The 27273-nt window shown below is 40.2% G+C and overlaps 1 protein-coding gene across 1 annotated transcript in view; it reads right to left on the bottom strand.

The window, feature by feature from the left end:
• Positions 1-27273, bottom strand: part of ext1b (exostosin glycosyltransferase 1b) — a 124353-nt gene that overhangs the window by 8086 nt on the left and 88994 nt on the right. Inside the window, exons 3-8 of the mRNA XM_044170621.1 lie at positions 24138-24245; positions 21789-21908; positions 16475-16607; positions 13322-13440; positions 8908-9003; positions 2519-2608 (exon numbers count right to left, since the gene is read on the bottom strand). Of these exons, the coding sequence (XP_044026556.1) occupies positions 2519-2608; positions 8908-9003; positions 13322-13440; positions 16475-16607; positions 21789-21908; positions 24138-24245 (666 nt within the window). The remainder of the gene's footprint in view (positions 1-2518; positions 2609-8907; positions 9004-13321; positions 13441-16474; positions 16608-21788; positions 21909-24137; positions 24246-27273) is intronic.

The raw sequence follows: 27273 nt of genomic DNA, 5'->3' as shown, positions 1-27273 counted from the left end.
AATGGATTGCCAACATTTATAACTGCATCATTACCAAATAGAAAGGATAAACACCAGACAGAGGGATTTTTCACAACCTGGCAACCCAAAAGTTGCCCTTTACCCTGGATTCCTGTCAGTCAAAGAATTGATTTCAAAATACTACTGTTGGTTTATAAAGCACTGAATGGTTTAGGGCCAAAGTACGTTTCTGATCTTCTGCTACGCTATGAACCATCCAGACCTCTCAGGTCATCTGGGACAGGTCTGCTTTCTGTCCCCAGAGTCAAAACTAAACATGGAGAAGCAGCGTTCAGTTTCTATGCACCATATAATTGGAACAAACTCCCAGAAAATTGCAGGTCTGCTGCAACTCTCAGTTCTTTTAAATCAAAACTGAAGACTTTTCTGCTTGCCGCTGCCTTTTATTAAATCAAATAATGATTCATTTCTTACACTGCACTGTAACCTTTACTCTCCCATTTTATCTTGTTTTTATTTTCTATTTAACTCTTAAGTGTTTTTCAATGTCTTTTTATATTGCCCTATGTTGCTTTATGTTTTATGTAAAGCACTTTGAATTGCCTTGTTGAAATGTGCTATACAAATAAACTTGCCATGCCTTATTAATGGCTTATATCTGATATACAAAGCATTAGTAAATTATTTATTAACCATTAATAACAACACAATTTGAAAAATGCAAACAAAAAACTGACAGCAGAGTATTACTGAAGGTATTCTGCAACTATTTTCTTGAAATGTTGAGAAATTCAGGTGAGATACATTTTTCTGATGTTGAAAAACTATCTACTTACTTACTTAGTATATATTGTGCAAGAAAAAAGACAAAGAGGGAAAGAAAGAGACTACAGGGAGAACTAACAGAGGAAGCGCACAATCAAACACACTGTAGTGAAAATACAACAGAGGCAAAACCTCATCAAACACAAAGTAGTCTTTCCTAAGCAGCTGCCTGCAGCCGACTTCTGTGGCAGCGATCAAAGCATTTAATCAAATAATTAGATGAAAACATCAAAAAGGCCTCAACAGCTCCACAAACAGATCGCTCTACATTACACCACATATTACCACATTATACTAAACTGAGAGAGAGTACTTATATTAATGAACACAGTTCACATGATTTTTTTCTTCTCTTCCTGCCAGCAATTTGTGCATACAAGCAAGTCCCGAAGGAAAAGAAGAGCTCTGACTCTCTTTGGCTCTTGCTTTCAATGCAAGAGACAGTTAGTAGAATGGCATTATAGTCACATGCAAAAAAATATTTCCATGGTTGAACCATGTGAGTCATATCGAAAGCAAGAATTGCTGGAAAAACCAGCATGTTGGTTTATAAAACACATGGAAAATCATTCAGAAGAACTGAGGAGGAAGAACAAAAGGAGGATTTTGTTCTTGTTTAGAGGCCAAACATTCAAAAATGCCACTCATGGCACTTTTATGCTGTGAAGTTAAAGGTTTTATATGATGTGAGGGGCAGATAGATATTGAGCAACCCAATCGCCAGAATAAAATTTTACAATTTTACGTTTCTACGAACCATGGATTTGTTGAATCTCTATGTTTCAAACGCTGTGGTTAAGGTGTGGTTATGTTTAGGCACAAAAACCACCTGGTAAGGGTTAAGAAAATGGGTTGAAAGATGGGTTAAAATACCCGGTTTTGTCTCCAAAAAAATGGCTACAACTATCTGAACTACGTTTCTTTGCAATTAATAGGTATTGTAGAAATGTTGATATGATTTTACATATCAAAGCGTAGACATTCAACGTATCTGTGGTTTGCAAAAACGTAAAATGGCTACATTTTATTCTGGCGACTGGGCTGACTCAGAAATCTGTGATGGTATTTTAGCCTAAATTTCTTTTTTAACTTGCACTGGCATTGATGTTCCCTGGGCTCTAGAAATTGTTTGTGTTCGTGATCCAACTGTCTGGGAGAAACGTGGGTCGATTCGGTTTTTTGGGATGGATTTTCGCTTCAATGCCAGCTTTGCCTTGCCATCTTGATCCTCCGCACAAACAGCCTTTATGAGATCTAATTCTACACTGCTCAAAGCAGCATCTGGCTTCCCATGGTGCTGCGCCAAAACGTGTCCCCGGGAAAAGCAGGAACAGTCCAGACAGCATGTGGAACAAAAATGCCCACAACAGTTCTGCTGTTGAATAGGGGATTCGGGATTACAAGCGCCAAAACATGAGATAGAAGAAAAGGAGAGAGAGAAGGAAATAGAGGCAGAGAGACAAAGAAAAATTAAGGCACTGGGAGTAAAAGTTAGAGTAGTTTAAGCGATATAAGAACCGAGCTGCAGAGCGATAACTTGAAAACACCAGGGGCAAACAGAAAGAGAGATAAAAAATCGAGAGAAAATGCAATCAGAGAGTTGCATTTGGGACATAGAGTGAGTTTGCAACTTTGTTTTGTCTCAAGAGGACCAGACAATCAGGACAGAGAAGAGGGAGATAAAAAGAGGAGAGTTTTCTATTCTAGTCTATTTTCTTATATTACAAGATACCTCTGTGGTGGACAGCACTGTGTCTTCATCCAGGCTGAGGACAGCATCGGTCACTATCGTCTCGTAGGGCAAGAAACGACTGCTCATCACCTGCAAGGGGAAACACAGAGCACAAAGGGTTAAAACCACATGATTAGAATGAGAACAGTTGGATTCTCCTCTTCAAACTGCATTCATTTGTGATCATTCGGTTGCCTGGAACACATTAAAAAGGCTGACGGAGCAAATGTAGATCTGAAAGCTGTGGAAAATGTCTGAAAAAGGAGTAAAGAGAGTAAAAACGTTTATGGTCGGATGACTGATAACTTGTACATGTTGTCCCCTTTTTTCATTAAACTGCATATTTTTGCAAACTAACAGTGTGGAGGTGTTTATTCACAAAGATGACAGCTTCCATTGAATGTTTCCATGGAAACATTAATAGCTGTCATCCTGAATCATTGCAGGTCTTTTGAGTCGTTTGTTCCAAATTTTATCAAATAACTTTTCTTCTAAAATCTTTTTTTTAAAATTGACTAAACTCATTTCTCAGCTAGCAAACGTTGAGCAAAATTGGCATCATTTTTAAATAAATCCATCCATCCATTTTCTGCTGCATATTCGATTCCAGGTAGCGGTGGCAGCAGTCTGAAAAGGTAGCCTAAACGAACTTCTCCTGCTGGAGATTCTCAAGGCATTCCCAGGAAGGATTTGAGGTTACTGCATGTCCTGGGTCTGCCAAGGCAACTAGGAGGCATCCTAATCAGATGCTGAAACCACCACCACAAGATGCCACTGGTATCTTTGGACGCGAAAGAGAAGCGATTCTGCTATCTTAAAACATGCAATGACTGATTTTTTTGGCCACTTGAGGACAGCACAAACAAGCTGCAAACACAACAATGACATTATCACCTTTAATATTGATATGGCAAACTTGTTAGCAAACAGTGGCCTATTTACAACAACTCGTTGACACGGAGCAACATTACAGTAATATTAATTTGGAGTTGTGTTTGTGTCCACCTGATGAATATAAGTCCAATATTCACTTTCTTTTTAGCTCTATTTTTGGTCTCCACCAAACCCTGAGAGAAATAAGTGGCTCTTTAGCTAAATGCTCCACTATTTTTACCAGCTAGTTGCTACCTGTGTCTGTCTGTTGTTTGGTGCTGGCAGGTAGCATACAGTCTGTTTTTAGAGCTGCTTTTGCTCAGCTGCCAAAAACGATGCAATGAAAGCGGTGAGAGTGAATAAAACAGTAAAATTGAGGGCCAGAAAACTAAAACAATGAGCTGAAAGACGCAAAAAACACTCCGTAGAGCTGAGATGAACTACAGAGTCTGGTGATAATTCCTTGTGAGTTCATCAATACGCGCGACCCTTTTCACATACAAGATGTCAAGCGATCCATCATATATAGAAATATTGATTATAGCCGCTTTAAGGATGAGCCCAGCCACCCTGACATGTAATTCGTCACTACCCAAAACTCACGAGTTTAAAATTAGATCCAATGGTAAATCTATAGCTTCACCCTGAGATAAATTTTAGAGTAAAAACTCTTTTCTACTGTATACATTTTTAATGATTCCTTATAAATTCATGGGATTCAGGGGAGACAACAAGCCTAGACATCAACAAACAGCAGCGCACAGAGAAGAAGAGAAAAGCCAATATCCTACGCTTTACTGCATGCTGCTCCCCATTGTTTTCAACAGTGACAGAGTGCTGATACAAGTTTCCATTACTGCTGCAGGGTCGTCTTTCTCTTTTAAATCAATAACAACACATAAATGCAGGCAGACACATACAGCATGAGTCATGACTCCTACATATGGCACAAATTTACCGTTTCTCTCCACAACTGTAGAAAAACTGAATATGAATATTTCACGGCAAATGAAACCAAACTGTATAACACATGACGGTCCTTGAATATTTACTGGAAGCAGAGAGAGGGATGGTGGCCGGGGCCTGGTGGGTGGACGGAAAGATCAACATCTTGAGGATATTTAGACGGGAAGTCTTTGGTCTGTTGCTGTGATGAAAAGCGCTCGGAAACAGCAGCTTCTCGTTGAGGAAGAGTGTGCGTTTTGTAAACTTGATGTGTGCTCGAACTCAAAAAACAACCTCCCACACAAACAAGAAACAGCTCACGAATGCATAGCATTTAATGGTAGGCACACAAACACATCGAGATACACAGTATATACATGCACACGCACACACACACACACACACACACACACACACAGTCAGTTATTCAGCACAGCTCTGAAGGTCAGGCCTCTGTACTTTAAAAACACCACCTGCACTGAAAAGCCATTACATTTACATTTAAGAATAGTCAGTGTTCCTCTTTCCTCTATAAACACATGGCATTGTCTACCTGCTGCGCGCCAGCAGCGTGACCTCGCTCTCAACAGGTCTTCATCACTCCTACAGCCGAAGGAAGCAACAAACACCAAGAAAAGAATACATGGCTTTACTGTCGAGCTGTGTAAAGCCTGTTATCCACTCTAGTGCTGCAACTAATGATTACTTTTATTATCGACCAAGCATTTAGGGTATAAAATGTCATAAAATATTGAAAAATGCCCATCACAGTTTCCCAGTGACCAAGGTGATGTCTTAAAATTGCTTATTTAATCTAACACAGATTTCCAGAGCGTAATTTTACATGTACATCTCCCCATTTCCCGCTAACACCACCTCACACAACTGACCCTTGACAGAGCAGTTGAGGCCGATGTCAGATGTCGGTCCGGTCGAGTGCCATCTACTTCTCCTCTCTCCGAAAACCCTCCAGAGGCAACAACAGCAGCTGAAAGTTTTGCCTGTTGCTCAGATTCTAACAGGGTGGAGGAGCCGAGGTGTGTGAGTGACAGTATTTACAGATGAAGAAAAGGATGGAGAAAATGAGAAGTGAGAGGTACCTCCCTCTCATTTCTAGTGTCATCATTACTGCTGTAATTTCCTCTGGGCGTAAAGAGAGAAACAAAACAATCCCATCTCTCTGCTCCATGGTCTCCGCTTGTTTTTCAGCAGAACATGTTACAGAAAATACCAGCGAAGAAGAGTTGGAGAGAGAACAAGAAAACAAACAGGAGGGGAGAAAGTGACGGCGAGACAAACACCAAAAAGGGAAAGAGATGGAAAAAAGAAAAAGAAAGAAAGTGAGGATGAGAGGCTGGTGTTTCCAACCCCCAGATGGTTTGTAATGTTAGAAGTGCGACATATTAGCCTGGGGCTTCCTGGTGCTCTCCAGGAACGTGAGCTCTTACAGCAAGAATCTGCCTGCAGCACTTCCTCATTCCTCCTCCTCTCTAAAGGACAGCAGCAGAGGAGAGAGACAGTGAAAGGAGAGAGGAGGACCACCAGTGTCTGTAAACCATATTAAGCGCTGCTGGGATTCTCACACGGCTTAAATCAACAGTCATAAACCAGCTTTTTGGCCACCGTGCCAGAGAGACAGAGAGAATGACAGAGGGAAGGACAGAGGGAGGAAAAGAGGGGAATGTTGAAGGATAAGTTATTCGTATGTTTTTCTTATTGTTAACAAATCCCATGAAAAGTCCAAAACTAACAATGCTACCATGTCTGTGTCACTCCGCCCCAAGCTCATGAAGACTTTAAAAACAGATCACAAATATATCATTTCATTTTTTAAAAAGGCTCAGTAATTTCCAAAAACAGATGGGCACTGTAGTTTTTTAGCAAACGTTCTTCAAACAGGAGTGGATAATGCATTTGTTGGGGGCTATTTTCAGCTGCGGATTGACACACATTTAGTGCGTTAGTGAGAATTCATGGCAGCAAGATGGTATACATAGGAGTGACTCAAAATAAACGAGGAAGGAAAGTAAATTCTGCCATTTTTCAACCTGGGTCTTATTCTCAATTTGTAGAGCAATTAGCCACAACTTGCTTTACAATGTAGTGGCAGTTGATGAAAACTGTACGTTGTGTATCTTGTCATTCTATTCTTGCAATTCAGAAACTTGCAGGCACAAATCATCTTCTCTTGTGTGCTACAACTTCTTTAGCTAGCACATACACTAAATAACGATCCACAGCATAAACAAACCGGCATGTACAGATTTATACGCAGCTAGTTTGGCTAGCCGGTAAGTTTCCCTGGAAATAGATCCCCACGCTGTTAGCAACAATAGCTAATCCAGGCTAATTTTTACTTTTGGCAACAAGCGTTTGAAATGCTTTATGTAAAATTGAAATTTATTTGGGATTCTTCTGGTATTTTTAGATTATTTTAGATTCAATATATTTAAATTTTACTTCTTTTAGGTTAACAATAAATAAATAAATAAATAAATAAATACATAAAGGAGTTAGCTGGCAGTGTGGAAGCTTTGAATCAGAATTTAGGCCTTCATGTTTGGAAATAAAATTTATAGAAAATAAAATTGAACCGTTGACTGAAAAAATAAAATATGAGACGTCTAAATCATTTAAAAAAATAGACTCATGAACTCAGTATTTCTAAAATTCTGGCTCCAGTCCTGAGGAAAACAAGCAAATGAAGAGAAGAAAGGAGAGAATGATGCAGTGATAGAAGCAAAAAGAAGATGAGAGGAAGAGAAATGAAGAAGAGGGAAAAAGATAAGATCTATGAGTGAGGAAGGGAATGAAAGAGAGAGGGGATAAGCAAGAAAGTGGCAGGAAAAAAGGCGAAAGGGATGAAGGTTCTCTCTCTCTGTCTCCCTCTGTGCGGTGGAGGAACACAGCTTGGCTCGCCACGGTAAACACAGAACCCGCCACAACCACAACAGGCTGCCTGGCACACACACACACACAAAAAAAACGGCAGTATGCTAAGCCTGTTCTGCTCGCTTTTCACGGACACACAGCTACACACGGAGCCCTCCCGCTGTGATTGACAGCTTGGGAGAAACCACTCAGAGCCACGGGGAGACGCAAACCATAAACCCAGCCTACCGCCGAGTGACTGACACTGATGTGAAAACCACTTCCTCTGATTGGCAGGTGAAGTTAAGTCCTCACGAGCGGGAGGGGAGAGAAGACAGCATCTCGGATGAGTCTGACATCTCGGAATACAGATGAGCAACCAGAGAGCTTGGAAAGTGTAAAACTGAGCTCGGATCTGTAAATATCACCCTGTGTGTCCACGTCTGACCTTTGACTTTGACAAGAAGAGGTCACAGGGAGGTCAACATAAACAACAGGGCAGAGTTTTCAGCATAAAAGCCTAATAGGGTTGTCATAATAAATGCCACTGAGGTATGCTCATGGCTCAGGGCTCTGGGTTATGTTTGGCTGGAGGGTTAACTTGTTAAAAAACAACATGGGAAAAAATGTGTCTCTTATTACAGTGTCAGTCATAAGAACAGACAAAAAACAAGACATCTCTAAACTGACATGCTGAGAAAATTGATGCCCACACATAAAAACATTTTTTTAATGCACATTTCATTTTGTTTTTAAAGCTCTGAGTCATATTTAAACCTTTTTCTCACGTGTACTTGAAAATGTTATGTAAAAAGATGTGTTAAGAAAGAAATAATAACATTAGAGCTGAAAGGAGTAGTTGATTAATCAATTAGTTAATGAACACAAAATTCATTGTCAAGTATCAAGATAGTTAAGATAATTGCGTAATCGTTTCAGTCATTTCACACACTAAAAAAGGCAAAATTCTCTGATTTCAACTTGTCAAATATGACGATTTGTTTTCTCTGTTTTATATGATTGTAAACCAAATATATATTGTTAGTCAAACAAAACATGCAATTTTTTTCTATTTCCATTTTATAGACCAAACAATTAAACGATCCATCGAGAAAATAATCAGCACATGATGAAAATAATCTTTAGTTGCATCCCTAAGAAAACATAGATTTAAATATAGATTTTGTAATTATGAGTTTTAAATGGCTGCATAGATGTGAAGATCTTGAGTTTTGTTTTCTGGACATGTATTTATTGTGTATATTGCAACTCAACTGTAACTTATTTCTCCAGAGAGTTTTTGTCACTTCCTTCAGTTAATTAGATATTTATTTGTGATTAAAGTCAAGAATAAACAGCAATACATTAAAAATAAATAAATGCTACTATGCATTTACACTTTATTACCTCCTTATCTTTCCTAACAATATGCATTAGCCTCTCAGCCATGCCCCCCCACCCAATGTATATTATTCCCATTACTGAGCTTTAATTAAAACCACACAAACTGTCCTTTAATGAAATCAGTGGAGCACAAATCGAAACTCATTAACACCCAGAAACTCTCAGACTTAATAAAATGCCAAGATACAGTAGCTTTACAGTTTGAGGATATGCATAAGATGAGCTACGTAATTAGAAATGATAGCAATCACACCTTTAAGGTAACTGAGAGGAGGAGTGTGTGTGTTCAGGCTCACCTTATTTTCTCCCTCGATGACGATGACGGGCACTGAGGTGGCAGGCCAGCGGTGCTTAGCAGGGAGAGGCTTGTCACAGTTCCACAGGACAATGATCTAAAAGAAAGAAGAAGGATCTTATTACCTGCACCAAATACTGTAACTTGTATCTAATTTGATTTCCTCTAACCAAAACAACTCGCAGCACACTTCCCAGGTTGTTGCTGAATCAACATGTGACATTTACGTGACCTGCGGCCGGCAAATGTCACCTTATTACAGGCTGATTGAATTTTAAAGAGCCAGAAGGGCAAGTGAGGTGATAAAATATTTCCAATTGGTTGGTTCCAAATGGTTCCAGAGTGGTTTGTACAATTCAGTCCATAACCAATCACGTCACATTGTCAGGTTTCATTTCTTTCTTTCTACGACATGTCGCTGAACACATTCCCCAGCCCATATGATGTCACGCTCCACCCGCCAATCAGATGATGTTTTACATAAAGGACTCGTGTTGTCCAACCACAGTCACATCGTGTTTTATACGACCTGGACTGCTGTTCAGCGACATGCAGATCAGCCAACATGGAAATGTCACATGGAGTTAACCTTCCCCATTCACTGCAACTTCGGCTGCAGACCTCATTAATGTTTGATGGGGAACACGCACATATACACACACATGACAGGACTCCTGTCTGCCCTTAAACAATTTGATGTGGAACTATTTTGTGACACAAAATGACTGTTTACTAAACATCCTCCCCCGAATGGCGATTTTTCAATCATAGCTTAGCAACAGTAAGATTTGGATTTCTCCACATGTTGAAGCATTGTGAATGGGGCTGTAGTAATAGCAATAATTGTTATTTAGAGAGTTTGGAGTGGTGTGTGTGTTTTTTAGCCTTTTCATATAAAAGTGTAAGGAATGGGCTGACGGTGCGTTTATGTGCTCTAATATACTGCAGATTGTTAGCATGTGTGGCAAACTAGCTTACTACCTACAGTAGTAGCTGAGCATTATTTATTATTTTGTTAGTTTAGTTACAGGTTATGTTAAAAAAAAAAGCCCCAGTCAAGCTTAGCACACCCACTGTGTCGAAACCGGTCCTGAATGCTATCAGAGTTTAAGCTAACGTTAGCAGCTCCTTCTCTTTATTGGATTATGGAAACTTTACAGTCTAGCAACACTAGCAAACGTTACACAAGATAGCGTCATATTTGCTAAAGTCCTCATCCTAAATGCCCTTTCCCTTGCAATGTGAAAACTTACTTTAAGTATGTAAGGTAAGCAAAGAAATAACTGATCATATGTTTTTCCTTATCATACTTATTATACTAGGTCTGACTAGCTCTTCACTGCAATGCAAGAGCAATGCAGTTTTCTTTATGTACATAGAACATCAACTGGTGAGGATGTTGACTTTTTGCCTGGGACATGCAGGTTTAGCCTCAGTCTTTTAGTACAATATCATGGATGTAGCCATCAAGTGCATATTTAAGACCCTTTTACAAGATTCTCCTTTGAAAACATGTCAGGTGGTAAGATTAAAAGAGCAGTTAACATTAGCTTAATTACCTAGCTAACAGGTATTAAGTCTGCCAGTGAGAGTTGTCATTTCAGCCGACAAAATTGACGGTTGTCGGCTAGAAATGAGATCCAACAGGTTTTGTGAAGAATGTGAAGATACTGTAAATCAAATGAAAACTTCACACCCCCCCCCATTTTCAAATTTGAAAACTTTATAAATAGCTGGTAAAAAAAGTAATGTATTTTTGTGATTTATTAGTTTGCTTTTTTCTGAGTTTTGCCTGGAGCTGTAGCACCACCATCTGCCTTCATTTCTGTTGCACAGCATAGTGGGACAATCACGTCCATCAAAACCACATTCCAAAATTGAGCAATTTTAGTATGAATGCTGGCATATTCAGCAAACTTAATTTTGTTTTGTTTTTTTTTCAGAAAAAAAATCATGCTAAACACTCAAAAAGAGTATCGTTAATTGTACGTTATTGTAGTTTATTATATACTTTATAGGTACAGTTTAGTGAATCTTCTCATAAAATTGAGGTTGATAAATTATTATATAAACTGAGACAAAGACGAACAAAGGCAAAACAGAGCGCAAAACACAACCAACATTAATGTATTTTTATCCCTAGATACTGGTTTGCCTGAACTTGAATAATGGGGAATTAATACCCAATTAGTGATGAGGAAAGTGATAGGAACACATCATCAGCATCTAGTCGAGTAGTGTTCAGTTGTGTCAGCTAACATCTGCCCTGCTGAAATGTCCTTGAAAAAGTCAGTAAATTAATCCATCCCAGTTCCACTGTGCAGAGCTGTGGCTGACACTGGGCTCAGATGTCCCTGATGGAGACGAACCACAAGAATTTCCCTGCAGGGATCAATAAAGTTTCACATTATTCTGACATTAACTATGTCACATGCAGCAGTGGTTCCCTTCAGGGACACTGCATGCACCCTGACTGGACCTGCTAAATTATGAGCTTGAAGCCATTTGGATGTCTGTATTAAGGTGTTGCCTTGTGACTACAGCAGCTGTGTTAGTGGAGTGAAAAAAGAAAAAAGATGACATACAGCTGTTAATCTCATCATTATAAGCCAATATAGATAAAAAACAAAACAAGCATCATTAATGAGGCTGAATCTGGGGAAGAAAGTGTTTGTCATTGTAAGATAACAACAGGTATACAGTCTGGATCTCTGCATACACACACAGCTGAGAAAGGTGTTAATCCACTCTTGCTGCGTTCTATTCCTGTTTGATTAGAAAGACAGATGGTGTCTCTGTCAGCTCACCAACCCTCTCAGGGTGCTGATGGTGGCACTGTGTATGAATGCCTGCGTGTGTGTATATATGACTGGATGAAAATGGTGAAGAAACTGTTCGTGTATCTGAAGCACGAGTGGAAGAAACGCTTTGTGCACACATTCACACACAGCAGGAGGCCACTGTATCAGAAGGCAAGAAGCTTTCTTGTGTCCAATTTAGCCTCCTTCATCCTCTATGTCCTTTCATACTCTCCCTCCCATTAATTTATTTATATCCCTTTCCTCATCCGCTCGTAGCCCAGCAGCAACCCCCTCTCTCTTCTCTTCTGTACGCGGAGAGTGGAAGAAAACACCCCGGCTGTGTACCTGGCTCTCCCACTCATGCATGCACAGCCTGAAGTACGCAAACACAAAAGCACCTCCATAAAAATTAAGAAGAAGGCAGAGTTTACTCAATAAACCTGCTATTATGGGAGAGTGTTTCTGAGGTTGGCTGAAAGTGCGTCGATAACGGGATGTGCAGTTTGGGTTTTAACACACAGAGGTAGAGCTGGATATTGAACTTTTTTGGTACCGGCTGAAATGTGTCTGTAGCACAAAACTATTTTCTGATCAGGCAATTGTGTATTTAAATGATTAATTTAATTTTGCTACTTGACAAAACAAATCTCCACTCAATGGCCACTTACTCGCTTGTTCTACAGCTTTCAACAGTATCACACGGTCTCCATCAGCAGATTAAGTTTGCTCAGTTGCCTTGGAATCGCAAATGTTCTCGTCCGTGTTGGCTAAAAAGTTGAGCTTGACAGTTCATTCTTGACTTGAGTTAACAAAACATTCTCCACTTATTTGCTTGTTCTTTGTTTATATTCCTCAAAATAAGGTATTGAACAAAGTATTGTTTTGGTATCAGGACTGGAACCAAGGTATCGCATCGGCACTAATATCAAAACATTTCAAATAATACTCAGCCCTACACACATGGATATGCAGAGAGTCGACATGTTAACTGCTCAGACGGACGGTATGTACACAAATACACACATGAAATACACACATGTACAAGCATCCCGCCTACGTAAACACACATTCATATTGTATATTCCACTGCCCAAACACTCATACACCTAACACACAATCACAGAGCTGCACATTCATGCATGGCACTTACATGGAAACACACCCCTCCTACACAAAATACAAACTTGCTTACTCATACACTGCTACTGGCAAAACAAACAAACAAAGACACACATATAAACACCCACACTCACACACACAAAAACCAGCCATTGGGGAGCAAATTCCATTTCATTTCCCGTGCTGGTAAGGAGCAAGCAGGGGAATCAATACATGCCGTCTCCAGCTGTGCTGAAGGGGGTTTCACTGCCATGGAGACAGATGTAGCACCACTCCAAACTGCTGCTCTAATTAATACACACGTACTCACACACACACACACACACACAGGGATGGAGGATGAGCACTGTTGTTGCTCTGGTTGGAAAATGTGATCGCAAAGCAGCTGTGTGAGCCACATAATGCGGCGCAATTTGGGGAGGCAAGGTGGAGATCAGTGGAGGATTCTGGGGATGCGGCAGTGAAAACACACACACACACGAATAAATCCTTTACCTGTGCACAGTACTGGGACTTGGCCACAGCTACCAGGAGCTTGAGTATGGGCTGGGACTGGGACACCAGAGGGGAAACAGCATGGATGACCGCTGTGAACTTGGGGTACGGTTTAATACCTGAAACACAACAGAAAGAAGGTCACTCAATAATGCAGCTTAACAAATCCAGAAAAACAATGCTGGCTGGAACACGGCGAGCCGACTGTCAGCCATCAGTGTAATTTCAGGCTCTTTGAAGAAAATAAAGTTGCACGAGAACTAAAGGCTCTCGTTTCCAAACACTTCATAACTATTTTCAGTGAAAGATGTTACTTGAAACGAGTCTGTCAGCGGTTCAAAAATATAGATGATTGAAAAGTCTTAAAATATTCAACAACGTTAATGTGTTTTGAAAATGCCAAATCTCTTGATCACTGAATATTTCATTTTGGAAACGCTTCAGCTGTATCTGGAACCCAATGAACAGACGACTAAGTGCTGATGTGACTTTAAATTCAGCCTGACTTGATGTTGGAATAGAGTAATTGAGGCTGAAAATGAGCAGGAAATAAGATATTGAGCAAGACGGATCATAGAGGACGTTCAACTTTTCCTAATTTAAATCTAATCTAACCCAAACCAACAAAGCATGGCGCAGACAAGATAGCATTAGAGGAGTCTCCTTTCCGCCACCGAGCAACTTTTATGATGAGGAATATACGCAGTCTTAAAACTTGGTAAACTATCCTTGTGATTTGTAATGAAAAAGTTGAGTGTACAAAGTTTTTAAACATCTGGGATGTAAATTTGTAACAAGCTCATAAACAGACTTTCATGAAACATTGAACAAAACCTGGAGCAGAATTAGTGTCATGCAGCAGATTTTAAATTTTGGATGTGCATGCTGTTTTCTGCCTTTAGCACATGATTCTCAGTGGCTTTTATCACATCCTGTATGAGCACATTACACATCTCACCAGTTAAATGCTTATAGCAACACAAAAGGCTGGTTTAGGATTAATTCAGCTATTTGAGTCCATTAAATACCCACAATGACACTGGTTAGCTAATATATGCTATATGGCCAAAAGTATGTGGACAAGCCTGTTTACATACATTTGTGTACTTTTAGTCTGGGTTTGTTTTTCTTGGTTTAGTTCTAATTTAGGAAAGTTTCAATGCTACAACATAATTGATATTTTAGACCAACAGATTTCCAACCTATTTGGCTTGTGACCCCTTACAATGAAGGGGTGTCTTCTTGCAACCCACCATCACAGGCTACTATGTCTATGCATTGAGAGCAGTGAGCACCAGAGAGTGATTTCCCCCCTCAAAAACTTTCAGATTGTTCCATTTGAATAATTGTTACAGGAAAAACAAGGCGAAGCTATCCAACATTTTACAAGAAAACAGCAAAGTTAAGACTAAAGTCCAAATCAAACACACACAAACAAAAATATTGTAGCAGAACTTTTCTTTTTTCTTATCCCATTAATCATCACGCAAGCCCTCAGATTTATCTTGTGACCACTTGAAGGGGACCTGAACCCCAGGTTGGGAACCATTGTTTTAGACAACAGTGTGCTTCCAGCTTTATGGCAACAGATTGAGGAAGGCCCTTTCCTGTTTTAACATGACAGTTACCCTGTGCACAAAGCCAGGTCATTGTCTTACCAGTTTGGTTTGGTTTCTGAGTTTTGGAATAAATCGACTGGCCTGCACAGAACCTGACCTCAACCCCTTCCACCACCTCAGGGATAAAAAGGCCTTATGACCCAACATCAGTGGCTGACCTGACTAACGCTCTTGTGGCTGAATAGGAGCAAATCCCTGCAGCCAGGTTCATTATTATGCTGCTATAACAGCCTTCCCAGAAGAGTGAAGGCAGTTATAGCAGCATATTAATGCCCATGGTAATGTTCTGGTGTCCACATACTTTAGGCCACAGAGTGTGTATCAGTATAGGTGTCTTGGCAGATATGCAGTAAGGCATTGCAAAGCAGTAAACTGCAGTGATAAATGTTTTATTGGTATTGCCTTAAATTTTTCTCCATTCAAATTTAATATAGTTTTGTTTTAATTTATAGTTATATAATCTAAATTACCATTATGTTAACTGTTAAAAATGTACTGTTATCTTGGATTTAATGTAAAAAAAAAAAGCATGGTCAAATATATATTGTTAAGGGATTTTATTCTCAAGTATACTATACATATTGTTACCTGCCAGAAAAATCCAGTATCTTTTTCGGCTTCTAAATGAAACGTCCATTTTACCAAAGCAGCAAAAACAAACTCTGCTCCCGCTGTGTTTGTTAATATGCATGATGAGTGTGTGTGTGTTTGGCTCTTAGAGAACAAGAAGTGTCACTTGGAAACAAACTCTCCTTCTTTGATTTTACTCTTTTATCCATCAGCGACAAGCCACCTTGTCTCCTAAAAACCCACTTGTGTTTTAATTGCTTCCTCTTTGACAAACAAATAAACTTGCCTGTCACCGTGCTCATCCATTTTCATATCAGCTCTCCACCTTGGGTGTTCCATCAACTGAATTTGTGCGTTTGTACTATCGCGTCTGCGCATGTATGAGTGTATGTGTGTGGATGCTTGTGGCAGCGCTGGATGATGATGGAGTGAAGAAGTGAGGGATGGAGAGACTCCTGGGTCATATGTTTATGTGGCGGCAGAAAACTCGGTGCTGCTGAACCGTAGCGGGAGGAATTGGCCTCACCACAGCGGCAGCAGCAGTAGCAGCAGAAGCAATGCTGACTCAAAAACCAATGATGGACGGGCTGGTGTGTCAGCAGGACTAATACAAACATCCGTCAAAGGCCCATTCCTCCATTCCACTTGCTGCTAGACACAGCCAGTCGAGGAGGGCAGTAGATCAGGGCTGAAGGCCATATTTCTGCTGTTCAGACAAGGTCCAAATCCATAGCTGAGCTGGACCAAAATTTATGGAAAGTCTTTTCTTATACAAAAGTTGTAACAAAATATTTGGTGCTAGAGTGATGATGATGAAGAAACTTTCCCGACCAACCTTTACAGCTCAGTTCATTGCTACACAGGTGTGTACAGTAAAAGCGTTATTGCTGTTATGTAACAGCACTTAGTACAGTTTATGATGTGTCTCTGCTTCTGGGTGTGTGTGTGTGTGTGTGTTACTGACCCAGTGTGGCGTAGTAGAAGGGGAAGTCTCCCAGGTATCCAGAGTACTGAGGCAGGGCGAAGAGTCCCCCAGGGTGACTGTTCCACATCAGGCTGCTCCTGGAGCCGTGTTCCAACACGCGGTCCTGGATGATCTGTACATGAAAACAGCAAGAAAAACACATTAGACTACAAATAAACTACTGCTACAACACTACTGACTGTTGATTTACATCAAGTATCAAGGGCGTGTCACATTTCTATGTTGCGGAGTTTTAACCAGTTTTTCAATGAAAAAAAAGTTTCTTCTTGACTGCGAATGATTGTGTTTGCTAAATTATAAATAGGATGATGGGACAAAATGGAAGTGAACCTTCTGGTTGTTAATAATTTAACTTTGTTTCTTTGTTATTGTAATTCTACTACTGCTACTTCTGTCTACTCTGTACATATGGCACCTATTCTTGTATGTCTGTCCTCAGACAGTGATCGGTTTAATTTTTTTCCTTTTCTGAACCAAGGACGTAGTGTGTATGTTCTACAGATTGTAAAGTCTTGAGACAAACTTGTGACTTTGGGCTACATAAATAAACTTGACTTCATTGACTAATTAAAGAATATCTTTCATTGCAGCTAATAATACAAAATTATTATTAAAGGCCAGTGATTTAGTATTGTAATTCCATAAAGTTGGTGGACTGGTAACAAGAAAGAAACGTTTCCAAAAGTACTAAATGCATATCATGCTGAATCACAGAGAAATGCATATAAGATGGTGCACAAGACATCAAGAGTAATTGTTAATCAACAGTCTAACAAAAATAAGTTACAGATGCTGACAAACTGTGGAGAAAAAAAAGTTTGATCTAACTTTAAAGCTTTTCAAAGATCCGTGTTGCTTTGACAGCCACAAAACCATTAACGGAGACACTTTCTGTTCAGGATTAAACGTTTTAATTACAGCATGGTCTCTGTATTCTTCAGGCCATTCTGCAACTTGTGAGGTTTCCTTTTTCAATTCAGACTTAGCAAAAAATCTAGTTGAAACAAACTTTTAAATGACATTTCATTCAGATCACAGAGGACTCATAAAAATCTGAAATATTTGTGTTGATAAAGGAACAAACGTTTGCCTTTCAGATTATGCTGGATGAAATATTAAGGATTTGATCAATGAACCTTGTAATCACACCTATAAAACATTTTACACTGCGAAATTAGTTTTCACACAAAAACGCCAAGAAGCAGATAGTCATAAATGTGAATGAATACCAACACTGCTAATGTTCCAACTTCCAATATCCCCATTTCAATTCAGAATGATATTCAGAGTATTATTCAAAACCCAGTCAGTGAATTAGAGCAGCTGGGAAAAAACTGTTATAAAAGTGAGTCAGTGGGCGTTAGATGAAAGTTAGAAGCTGGCTGAGCTTTTCAAATGTTTGCTTTGTATCACCTCAATAGCAGCTATTGATTGTGTCAAGAGTGAATCGCTGTAGCACAAAGCTGAGCTGAAAGAAATCTATGTTATTGTGTAATATTTCCTCCGCAGACAAACCAAACTGAGGCCTTTTTTGTAAACAGATCAGCAAGTCAAAGGCATCTGCGTCGGTCAGTCACACAGACAGAGGCCATCGGGGGGAAAAAGAAGAGCCAGGCAAAGTCATCAGCTGTATCTAAGCACCAGTCAGTCAGGCCTGCCCTGATCCTTTCTGTGCCCAAATAGAGCAGTCAGTCAAACAGTCAGACGTGAAAATGAGCACTGTTTTCCTCAGCTGCAGCTCGCCGCCGGCCTCTGCTGAACACGCAGGCAGAAGGAAAGAGATATTGCTGCTGTGCCCTTGAGCCATGCTAAATTGCTTCAGTAAAACAGACACAGGTTTGCGGCTGTGTTTTATGGCCGCTATTGAATCGGGAGGTGACGGCTGCTGGCTTGGTAACTCAAAGGACGGATATATAGAAAGGGGCAAAGGGAGTCAGGTGGGCTGAGCAGCTGATAACTGTTCAAATTGTAAAAACAGTTAATGATATAGCTGGAGGGGGCTTATTGTAATAATATTGACAAAGCAACATAAAAATTCATCATTTGGAGGCGGGGAATAAAGAGAAAAAAAAAAACAGCACTGTGTGAGTTTCTTTCCCTAGCCTTGTCCCTGAGGGCAGTCGATAACCATTTGCCTTAGCTGAACAGATTAACTCCAAATCCGTTAACTTCTCTATAAAAACACTGCCTGCCACCTTAAAAACCTAGAGCCCTTACACCTTATGAGGGGGCAATTTTGCTCGCTTGGCTGCAGCTCCTCCCCCGTCGGCAGCCCTCAGTCGGGACATGATGGACGACTCAATCTCACCCCAGAACAGCCACAATCAACCAATTAGAGCATGATAGATAAATCCTGCTTCTCTGGGAGCGCACTGTGAGCTTGGCTTTAATAGGTGAGTTTAATAGGTGTACCAGCAGCACAGGGCCGGCTATATTGACCTTGTGATTGGTCGAAATGTGTCCGCTTCCTGACAGGAAACGCTGCATGATGGGTTGAACTCATGTTTCCTGCTTGCTCGCCATCTTCACACACACACACACACACACACACACACACACACACACACAGTTTGGAGTGGATGTTGGAAGTCAATAGAAAAGCAAGTGTGTTTGTAAATGCATGCGAGGAGATTCAATCTGTCAAGATATCGCAGTGTGTGCGTGTTTTGAGTGTGTGTTTGTATCGTCACAGATCTGCAGTGGAGGGGGGGGGGTCAGACTTGACAGGATGAATAAACCATGTCGCTCGTTATCTCGGGGGCTGCCACAGCAATGCCATTTACATATGTCACCTCTTCACCCTTTCTCCCACCGCTCTCCTCTCCCCTCGCTCTTTTTACAGGACAGTCAGTCAGGATTAAGCGTTTAGCTCATGCTGTATTCAATGCGAACACATACACACACACACACACACACACAAATACACTGACAAACTACATACACACACTGAGTCACAGACTTTCGCCATGTCACCTTGCTCTTTAGTGCGGAGTGACAACTTGTCAGCAAGGTTATGCCTGGGTGTTGCCATGTGTATCTGGCCTGACACACCTTGACATATGGAGATGTGTTTCTGACTCTGCGTGTGCGTGTGATAGCGCACAGCGAGACAGGGCCAGATAACAAACAGACCAGAGATGTAGAGCTAGCTATAATCAGACAGACTCTAGATACTGAAGCCACGACACATTACGTGCGCTGTGTTTTCAGAGTGTGCAGGTGCTTGTGTGTGTGTGTGTGTGAGAGTGTGTGTGTGTGAGTGTGTGTGGAAAATTCAAATTCAGATGTAAGATTTGAGAGATTATACTGTAAGTAAGATTGTAGCACTGAGGGGAATCTTGCTCCGAGGCTTTAGCGACACAGTAAGAGAGGAAATGAAATGCGTGATCGGATACTTGGGTGAGAAAAGAGGCAGGAAGAAGAAGACATTTGTAACCACAGCATGAAGCTAGCAGTAAGCCCAGGTGTTATCCCTGCATCTATAAACAACTTGTTTAAACTGAATAATGAGGGATGGGGATTGGATGGATAAATTGTTTTTTCAGTCACAAATTTTTTTAAACTGGATTGTTGTTAAAGTGGATGCGCATGACAAGAAGAGGTCAGAGGAAGGAGGGAGGCTTCTGAACTTAAAGTGATACTCCACCTAAATATGTCTTTTAAATATGAAATACTTTTTTGTAGTGCGTAGGTTTGTCCTTCACCAAGAACAGCAGCTGTGGTTGGCATGGATTGGATGGATTCCAACAGCGACCACTTTTGATGGTAATAATCCATACTTCTCAAAAAACTAATACTTTTGCCTGAATATGGCTAAATATACTGCTTCAATCCTAATCCTCATCCATGACCCCGTCAAGCTTGCAGGCAGGCATGTGCAATGGTTTGCACATGTTTGCCTCCTGCTCTTCCTTCGGTCAGACTCACTCTTTCCTACCTTAACGAACCTGCCTCCAACTCAGCAATGGTCTGAATTCCTGTTCAAGTTTACACGCAAAACTGGGACGGAAGTTGTTCATTTACGGCGTCAGTAGGCTTCAAACAAAGTGCTCTCCCTCTACACCCTTCTGACATCAAAGTTGGTGGTTTTTGTAACCATTTGAAACTAACAATCTATTAAGCACGGCCACTTACGCAGTGATTGGCCAGGTGTGCAGAGTTGAGAAAGTATTCAGGGTTTGAACTGACCTCAACATCTCTTTTTTCATTCCTTACAACTACTTCTGTCACTTTTTGTGTGCACAAACAAGTGCAACACCTTCAAACTGTCTGAAAGTGTGCACGGTTGGCTTTTTGCCTTGCTTTTGAGTGTGGCCGTTTGGAAGAGCTACAAATACTTTTGCCTTTAGACATGGTTGGATGACACGTTGTATGAACTGTTTCAACCATACTCTGGCCTTTAGCCATATTTTGGATCTAAAAATGATTGTGTGTTTTAAACACACAAATCATAAAGATGGACTATGGTGATGTGAAATATGCTACAGAAGTTGAGAAGTTTCCATGGACCTTAAAGACCTAAGAAACTTATTAAAAACTTTATAAAAACTATACGTCACTAATGGAATCCATTTTAACTGATCACAGTCACCTTTCAAGCCTACTGGGGGTAAAAACAGTACCAGTAACAGTAAAAACAGATTTTGGGCTGAATATAATTTTAAGGTCACTGATTTGAATTCCCAAAACTAGCTAGCAACATTTAGCTAAGTTCACACTCTACTCTGGGGCCCATGAACAAGGTACTTAGAGCTGAATTGCTTCATGACAGCAGTAACAAACAGTAGAATGCTGTTTAGGACCTCAACTACAACCACTACTACAACGTCTACTACATCTACTAATACCTCTGGTACCACTACAAATACTACTACAATTAATGATGAATTTCGCATTTATCAACAATACTATTGCAGAAACTGTGCTAATATGTTGTAAAATGTGGAGATTCCAGTGTCAAAGAAAAACAAAGGGAGTCACAATTTAAATGCAATACCTTGTTTTGCCCACTTTTCGTAAAACAAAAAGAAGCTTGTGAGAAATTCTCAGTGAACATGTGCTTAAAATTTACTTTTTGCTCTCTGTCCACCCTTCTATATTGCTTCTAGCCTTGTACCAAAGAGACCAAAGAGAAGCCTGAGAATAAAGCTAAGATTGCAGAGTCTGCTGTGACACTGCAACCCTCTGAGAGAAAGATTGATGATGGAGGAGTAGGAGAGAGGAAGGCAGAGAGGCCAAAAGGGCGGCTGGTTGTGTGTATGCGTGAGCATGCATATGTGTCTTGAATCCTCACCTCCAGTGTGGTCAGCACTATCTTTTCCACGGAGGAGAAGTAGGCCTCCCACAGGAACTGAGTCTGCTGCCTGAGGGACAGGATCTTATCCTGGTGGATGGAGCGCACTGTGGTTGGAATCTGCAAACGACAAACAGCAGTCAGTCAGCACTCAGTACTAATCTGGGGCAGGAAGATTGAAGTTGGTCCCAGAGTTACACTCAGGAAATTCCCATCAACAGATAAAGCACATTAAGGTGTGGAGGCCTTGTGAACTGTAGGATAAAGCAAATATTATTATAGTAATTTCGGTCAAGTCCAAGTGTCCTCAAAGCACTTCTCGAGACAAGTCCCATGTCCTTGAGGGAAAGTTCAAGTGAAGCCACAAGTTTTAATAAATAAACTGCAAGTCAGTTGCCAGTCTTTCAGGTCTTTGAATGCTGACCTTTAAAATTACATAGCATTTGAACATTTTGCTTACAGCAGTGTTACTGAAGTACTGTAGATTACATGGTTGGCCTAAGAGTTTAATATTAAAGGTGTGCTTCCATTTAAGGCCTGTCCCTTTGCTGTCTTGTTTTTTTTTTGTTCCAGGATTTTACCAGGTCAAAATCTCACCATAAGGTCCAACTTACCTGTGGCCTTCATCGGTGGATGGAGTTTCTCAGTTGTCATCTCACCCCCATATACTGTATGACCTCCTGTTATCATGTGACCAAAATTCCACATTTGAGTCTTGTGGTAACAACTAAACTATCTCCATGACTACTGAGCAACTCTGTCCGCTGAGGAAGGCCACAAGATGTGGTTGAAAACTTTGGAAAGCATGTGGCACCTTGTGTTGAGAATGTTTTTGTCAAGCTGCTGTTTCCGAGGTCAAGAAATTAACCTTCAAGCAAAACTTGAGATGTTTTTGCTTTCAAGTCTCAAGCTATTAAAGTCCAGTCTCACAATATTCAATCCATATTCAAGTGTCCTCAAGTCCTCATTTTTGTGACTGAAGGAACAGTTTTGGGAAATATGCTAATTGACTTTCTTGCCGTGAGTTAGATGAGAGGCTCAATACCACTCTCATGTCTGCACATTGCAAAATTGAAAAATCACTATTTTACGGGCCATTTTGTGATTGGCGGTTAGCAATTTCTCATTTTTACACTTTGTTTTTGTACAGATTAAACAAACAAGATATTACGTGTTAATTAGTAAGCTTTAGAGGTGCTGGTAGGCGGATTTTGTTAACTTTGGACAGAGCGAGGCTAGCTGTTTCTCCCTTTTTCCAGTCTTTGTGCTAAGCTAAGCTAACCGGCTGCTGGCTGTAACGCTATGTTTAAGGGACATATATGAGAGTGGTATTCGTCTGCTCATCTGTCAGAAGCGTATTTCCCAACATGTCGAACTTTTCCTTGAAAGTCTACAGCTCAGGTAGCAGTCTTGTTTGCCAAGTCTACCAAATTTATTAGTATGGGGAACAAAGGAAGCTATTTTGAAAAGGTAGAATATGAGGAAAAATGTAGCATTTACAGATGACAAAAAGAGATTATATTTAAGGGAATGAAGCACACAACACAAGGAATTTACAAAAAATATTTAAAAAACCAACTATCAGTCATCAAACTGTATTAGAGAAGAAAAGTTAAAATGCTACGGCAGCCATTTAGTGAATGCTTTTGTACTTTTAATTGAAGATCTGTGTAGTTTAGTCCTTGAAAGCAAAAACATCTTAAGCACAGTATTTTCCAAATATTTGTCCTGGTTTAAATAGAAAGTAAATACTTCTAATGTACAGTATAGTTATCCCACATTTATTGAACAACATACATTAATATATATACCATATGTACTTTATGTTGTATGCACCTTGGCCCATCATACTGTTGTACAATACATAAATCCACAGACAGACTCAGGATGGCTCAGGCACACTGGTGCTGCACAGAGTGAGCTCAGATGGAGCGCCGACGTTATAAAACTCAATGTCAAACAATATTATTACACACTTCATTCAATTCAAGATTTAATGGGCACATAATTACTTTTTCCACCATGAAATTCAAGCAATTCCAGCCAAATCCATTTGCTCATTCTATTTATTTGCCCTCTCATATAACAATGTGAGGCTTTGAGTGACATTTTCAAGCAGTCAAGGACTTGGTATGCTGCTTGAATTTTGTTTAACTGACAACCACTCCACTAGAAAACATAACAAAACATGATCTTGGATAATATCAGTGGAGAAAGTGGAGTGTGTGCTCGAGATATCAAAAGATTTTGTTTCAGGTGTGGGACTGCTGCTGTTCCTCTGTCTGGTACAGTTTTCAGGTGACATACAGAGCATGTGGTTTTGTGTGAGTGTTGTCTTCGGGCCGTTACCTGCAGCAGGAGCCTCTCGTCGCCGATGACTGCGGCTGTGTTCCAGTCGATGATCTCGGAGAAAGGCAGCTCCCATCCGTTACTCAGCATCACCGGCACACACGCAGCCTGAGACACACACACACACACACACCTCACACACCATCCTTTACAAACACAATCACAGCTACAGCTAAATCATGAGTGCTTTGCTACATATTGATCCTGATTATTAAAGCTGCAATATGCAGCTCTTTTTATATAATGTTACAATAATATTGTATGTATTATAATACCGGCTGGACTGTATTATTATTGAACTAAATTCCCCATTTGGCAAAAATTGGATTTTCTTTGATTTTCAAGCTTCCTTGGTGTGATGTGGACGTATCATACATAAAATCACTAGTGATGCTTGTAGCAGCCAAGTAGGAAAGTCACAACAATGATGCATGCAGAACAAGGCCTATCACGGCTGGTTTTTATAGATGCCAACTTTATCAGCTATAGATTTGTTGCTGTTTCAGAGTATAAAGGGCTGAATTTTAACAACTGAGAAGGAAAAGCAGCTGCCTCAAAATTGTCATACAGATTTCATTACAATTATTAGTTGTAATTATATGAGAAACACTTGTTGCTGAACCTTTTGGATTGTATCCTGACAGAAATGTCAAACTATTAATTGAAATCACAAAATTGCAGTATGTACTCAAAGCTGTATGTATAGATTTCTTGGCCACTTGGGGGCAGCAGAACCAGCTGTAAACACGACATTGGACACATTATGACCTTATAAAGTTGATATTGGGAATGTGTTAGCGAACATTACATATCCAGTAGACACAGAGCAACATTAGCATTCTTCTGGAGTTGTGTTTCAGGCCACCTGACAGCAATATGCATTCTCCTTTTAGCTTTGTTTTTGGCCTCTAGTTCTTGAGGGAAATACGTGGCTTTGTGCGTGTACAGTGGCTTTTACCCTGAAAACAGCTGCCTGCTGGTGGAAATTATTAATAAGAGCAGTGCGCGAACCAAAACATTTAAGTTTCAGGCCTTAAAACCCAAACAATTAGCGGAGGGGAACGGCAGAGTCTGCTGATTATTCTCCAAGGGTTCCTCACTTCGAGCCCTTTAACATTACACATAGTCATTTGACCCATATAAAAAAGTGCAGCTTTAATATAAAAAAAACAGCCTTTGTGCGCATTCAGCCTAATAAAACATTACACAAATATGAGCTCAAATGTCACTTAAACATGCATACATGTTGCTTGGATCAAAATTAAAGATCAAACGGTTTATCAATCAGAAATAAGCTTGAACATACAATCTTAATAAGCAGGTAGACAGCATACAGTCACAGATAGCGAGGAATTCAGTATAATGATGACTGATATGGATGGGGGAAAAAAAACAGTTAACAGTTAAAAGCTGAGATATACAAACAGGCAGAAAAAATGTGTGCACTCTGCTGTAACACATGCGAACCAAAAGAACTTAAACATGCACAAAAAGAATTTCTTAATTACACGCTGTAATAGTTCTGTTTCTGATTCTGTTTGTGTTTATTTGGTTTCTAAAAACAGAATTTTTTATGAGCCTGAAAATCAAAGAAAACAACCACATTCAGTCTACTTGGATTGTTTTGACTTCATCTTAAGTGAGCACACTCAGTGGATGGCCATTTTTTAAATTTTTTGTTGTTGTTGGTTTTTTACAGCTGCACCTGTCACATCAATATTGAAATTGTAACATCAGGTGCTGGGAAGTTAATTACTCAAAGGAGGCGAGCAGGAGTAATGATAAAGAGAGGAGAAAGGGGAATTAAAAAAGATCAAAAGGCAGAAGAAAGTTGATAAATAGATGTAAAAAAAAAAAGATGAAAAGAGGGGAGGTAGTGAAGTTGAATGTGACCTTTGGCAAAGGAATGGCAGAGGGATAGAGGGATGAGAAGAGAGGTAGAGGGAACAGCTGGTGTGTGTGTTTGTGTGTGTGTGTGTGTTCGTGGTGGGAGTTTGATGTAATGACGGCCCTGTCACTCCCAGGTCATAAAGGTGTCAGCTAAACCAGAACTGGCCCTCGGGCTCTGCTGTTTCCTCCACAAACACACACTCACACAAACCACACACAATCCCATGCATACAGATATATACAGACACACAAACAACCCCAGGCATACACACACACACACACACACACACACACACATATACAGGGTTGACCTCTATTAGAAATTGCTTTCTCATGCAAAGACCAAAGCCTGTAAATACTCTCCCTCTGTCTTCCTTTTGACGGTGCGAGTCGATGGATGGAGTGAGTCAGACAAATGGAGAAAGGAGAGGAGAGAGGAGAGAGGAAAGGAAATGAGAGGGCATATTTCCCCCCTGAGTGAAGTGCGCGGTTATGTGTGTGTGGCAGCTGATAGTGAGATAAGCGCACTTATGTGGGTGCACTCTGTGGACGGTGGTGTGCAGTAAGGAGAGGTAAAGGACAGTGCAGTAGTAATGCGGAAGAGTGCAGTGCAGTTACAGAAATGGATGAATGGGGGGAAAAAAGAGATGTGAAGTGTGTTGATTTCAAGAGGTCTGAGTAAATTGGAGGTAAATACAGATATCAGAAAATGACTCTAGATGGGTGGAATTTACCTCACAGGTTATTATGATCATATAGTACAGTGAGGTGTTACGGTACATTATGTGTAGCAATTTTAAGCCCTCAATCTACACTTAACCTTGATAAACTATGCATTGTTTGAAAGCACAAAACTCTCATGATTCTTTGTAAACCATTTTAAGATTCCTATATCACTGCGAAAACAACTGTTTCTTTTCTAACTGGAGTGCATACAAAACAATTTTACTATATTTGTGGCTGTAAATTTGGTTCACTATAATTTTGACTAAAATTATAGAGACCAGAGTTTCACCGCGAAAATCATCTGCACGCCTTTGCGAAATATTTGATTCTAGAACTGTGGCTAGTTGCTAACTGCTAACAAGCTATCCAGCTGGGAACATGATAGCGCTAGTCACAAGTCACAATAGCTCCCAGATTTTCTTTCTATTTTCCCTCTATTGGACCGTTTACTTCCTCCTGGCATTTTGTTCTTGAGATTGTACATGATCATGTTCATTTAATAAATTTAAGGGTTATTAAT

This window comes from Siniperca chuatsi, linkage group LG17 (genome assembly GCF_020085105.1).
Source record: "Siniperca chuatsi isolate FFG_IHB_CAS linkage group LG17, ASM2008510v1, whole genome shotgun sequence".
Taxonomy (NCBI): Eukaryota; Metazoa; Chordata; class Actinopteri; order Centrarchiformes; family Sinipercidae; genus Siniperca; species Siniperca chuatsi.
Note: the sequence above shows the minus strand (reverse complement) of the source record. Positions and strands in the feature narration are given on the sequence as shown.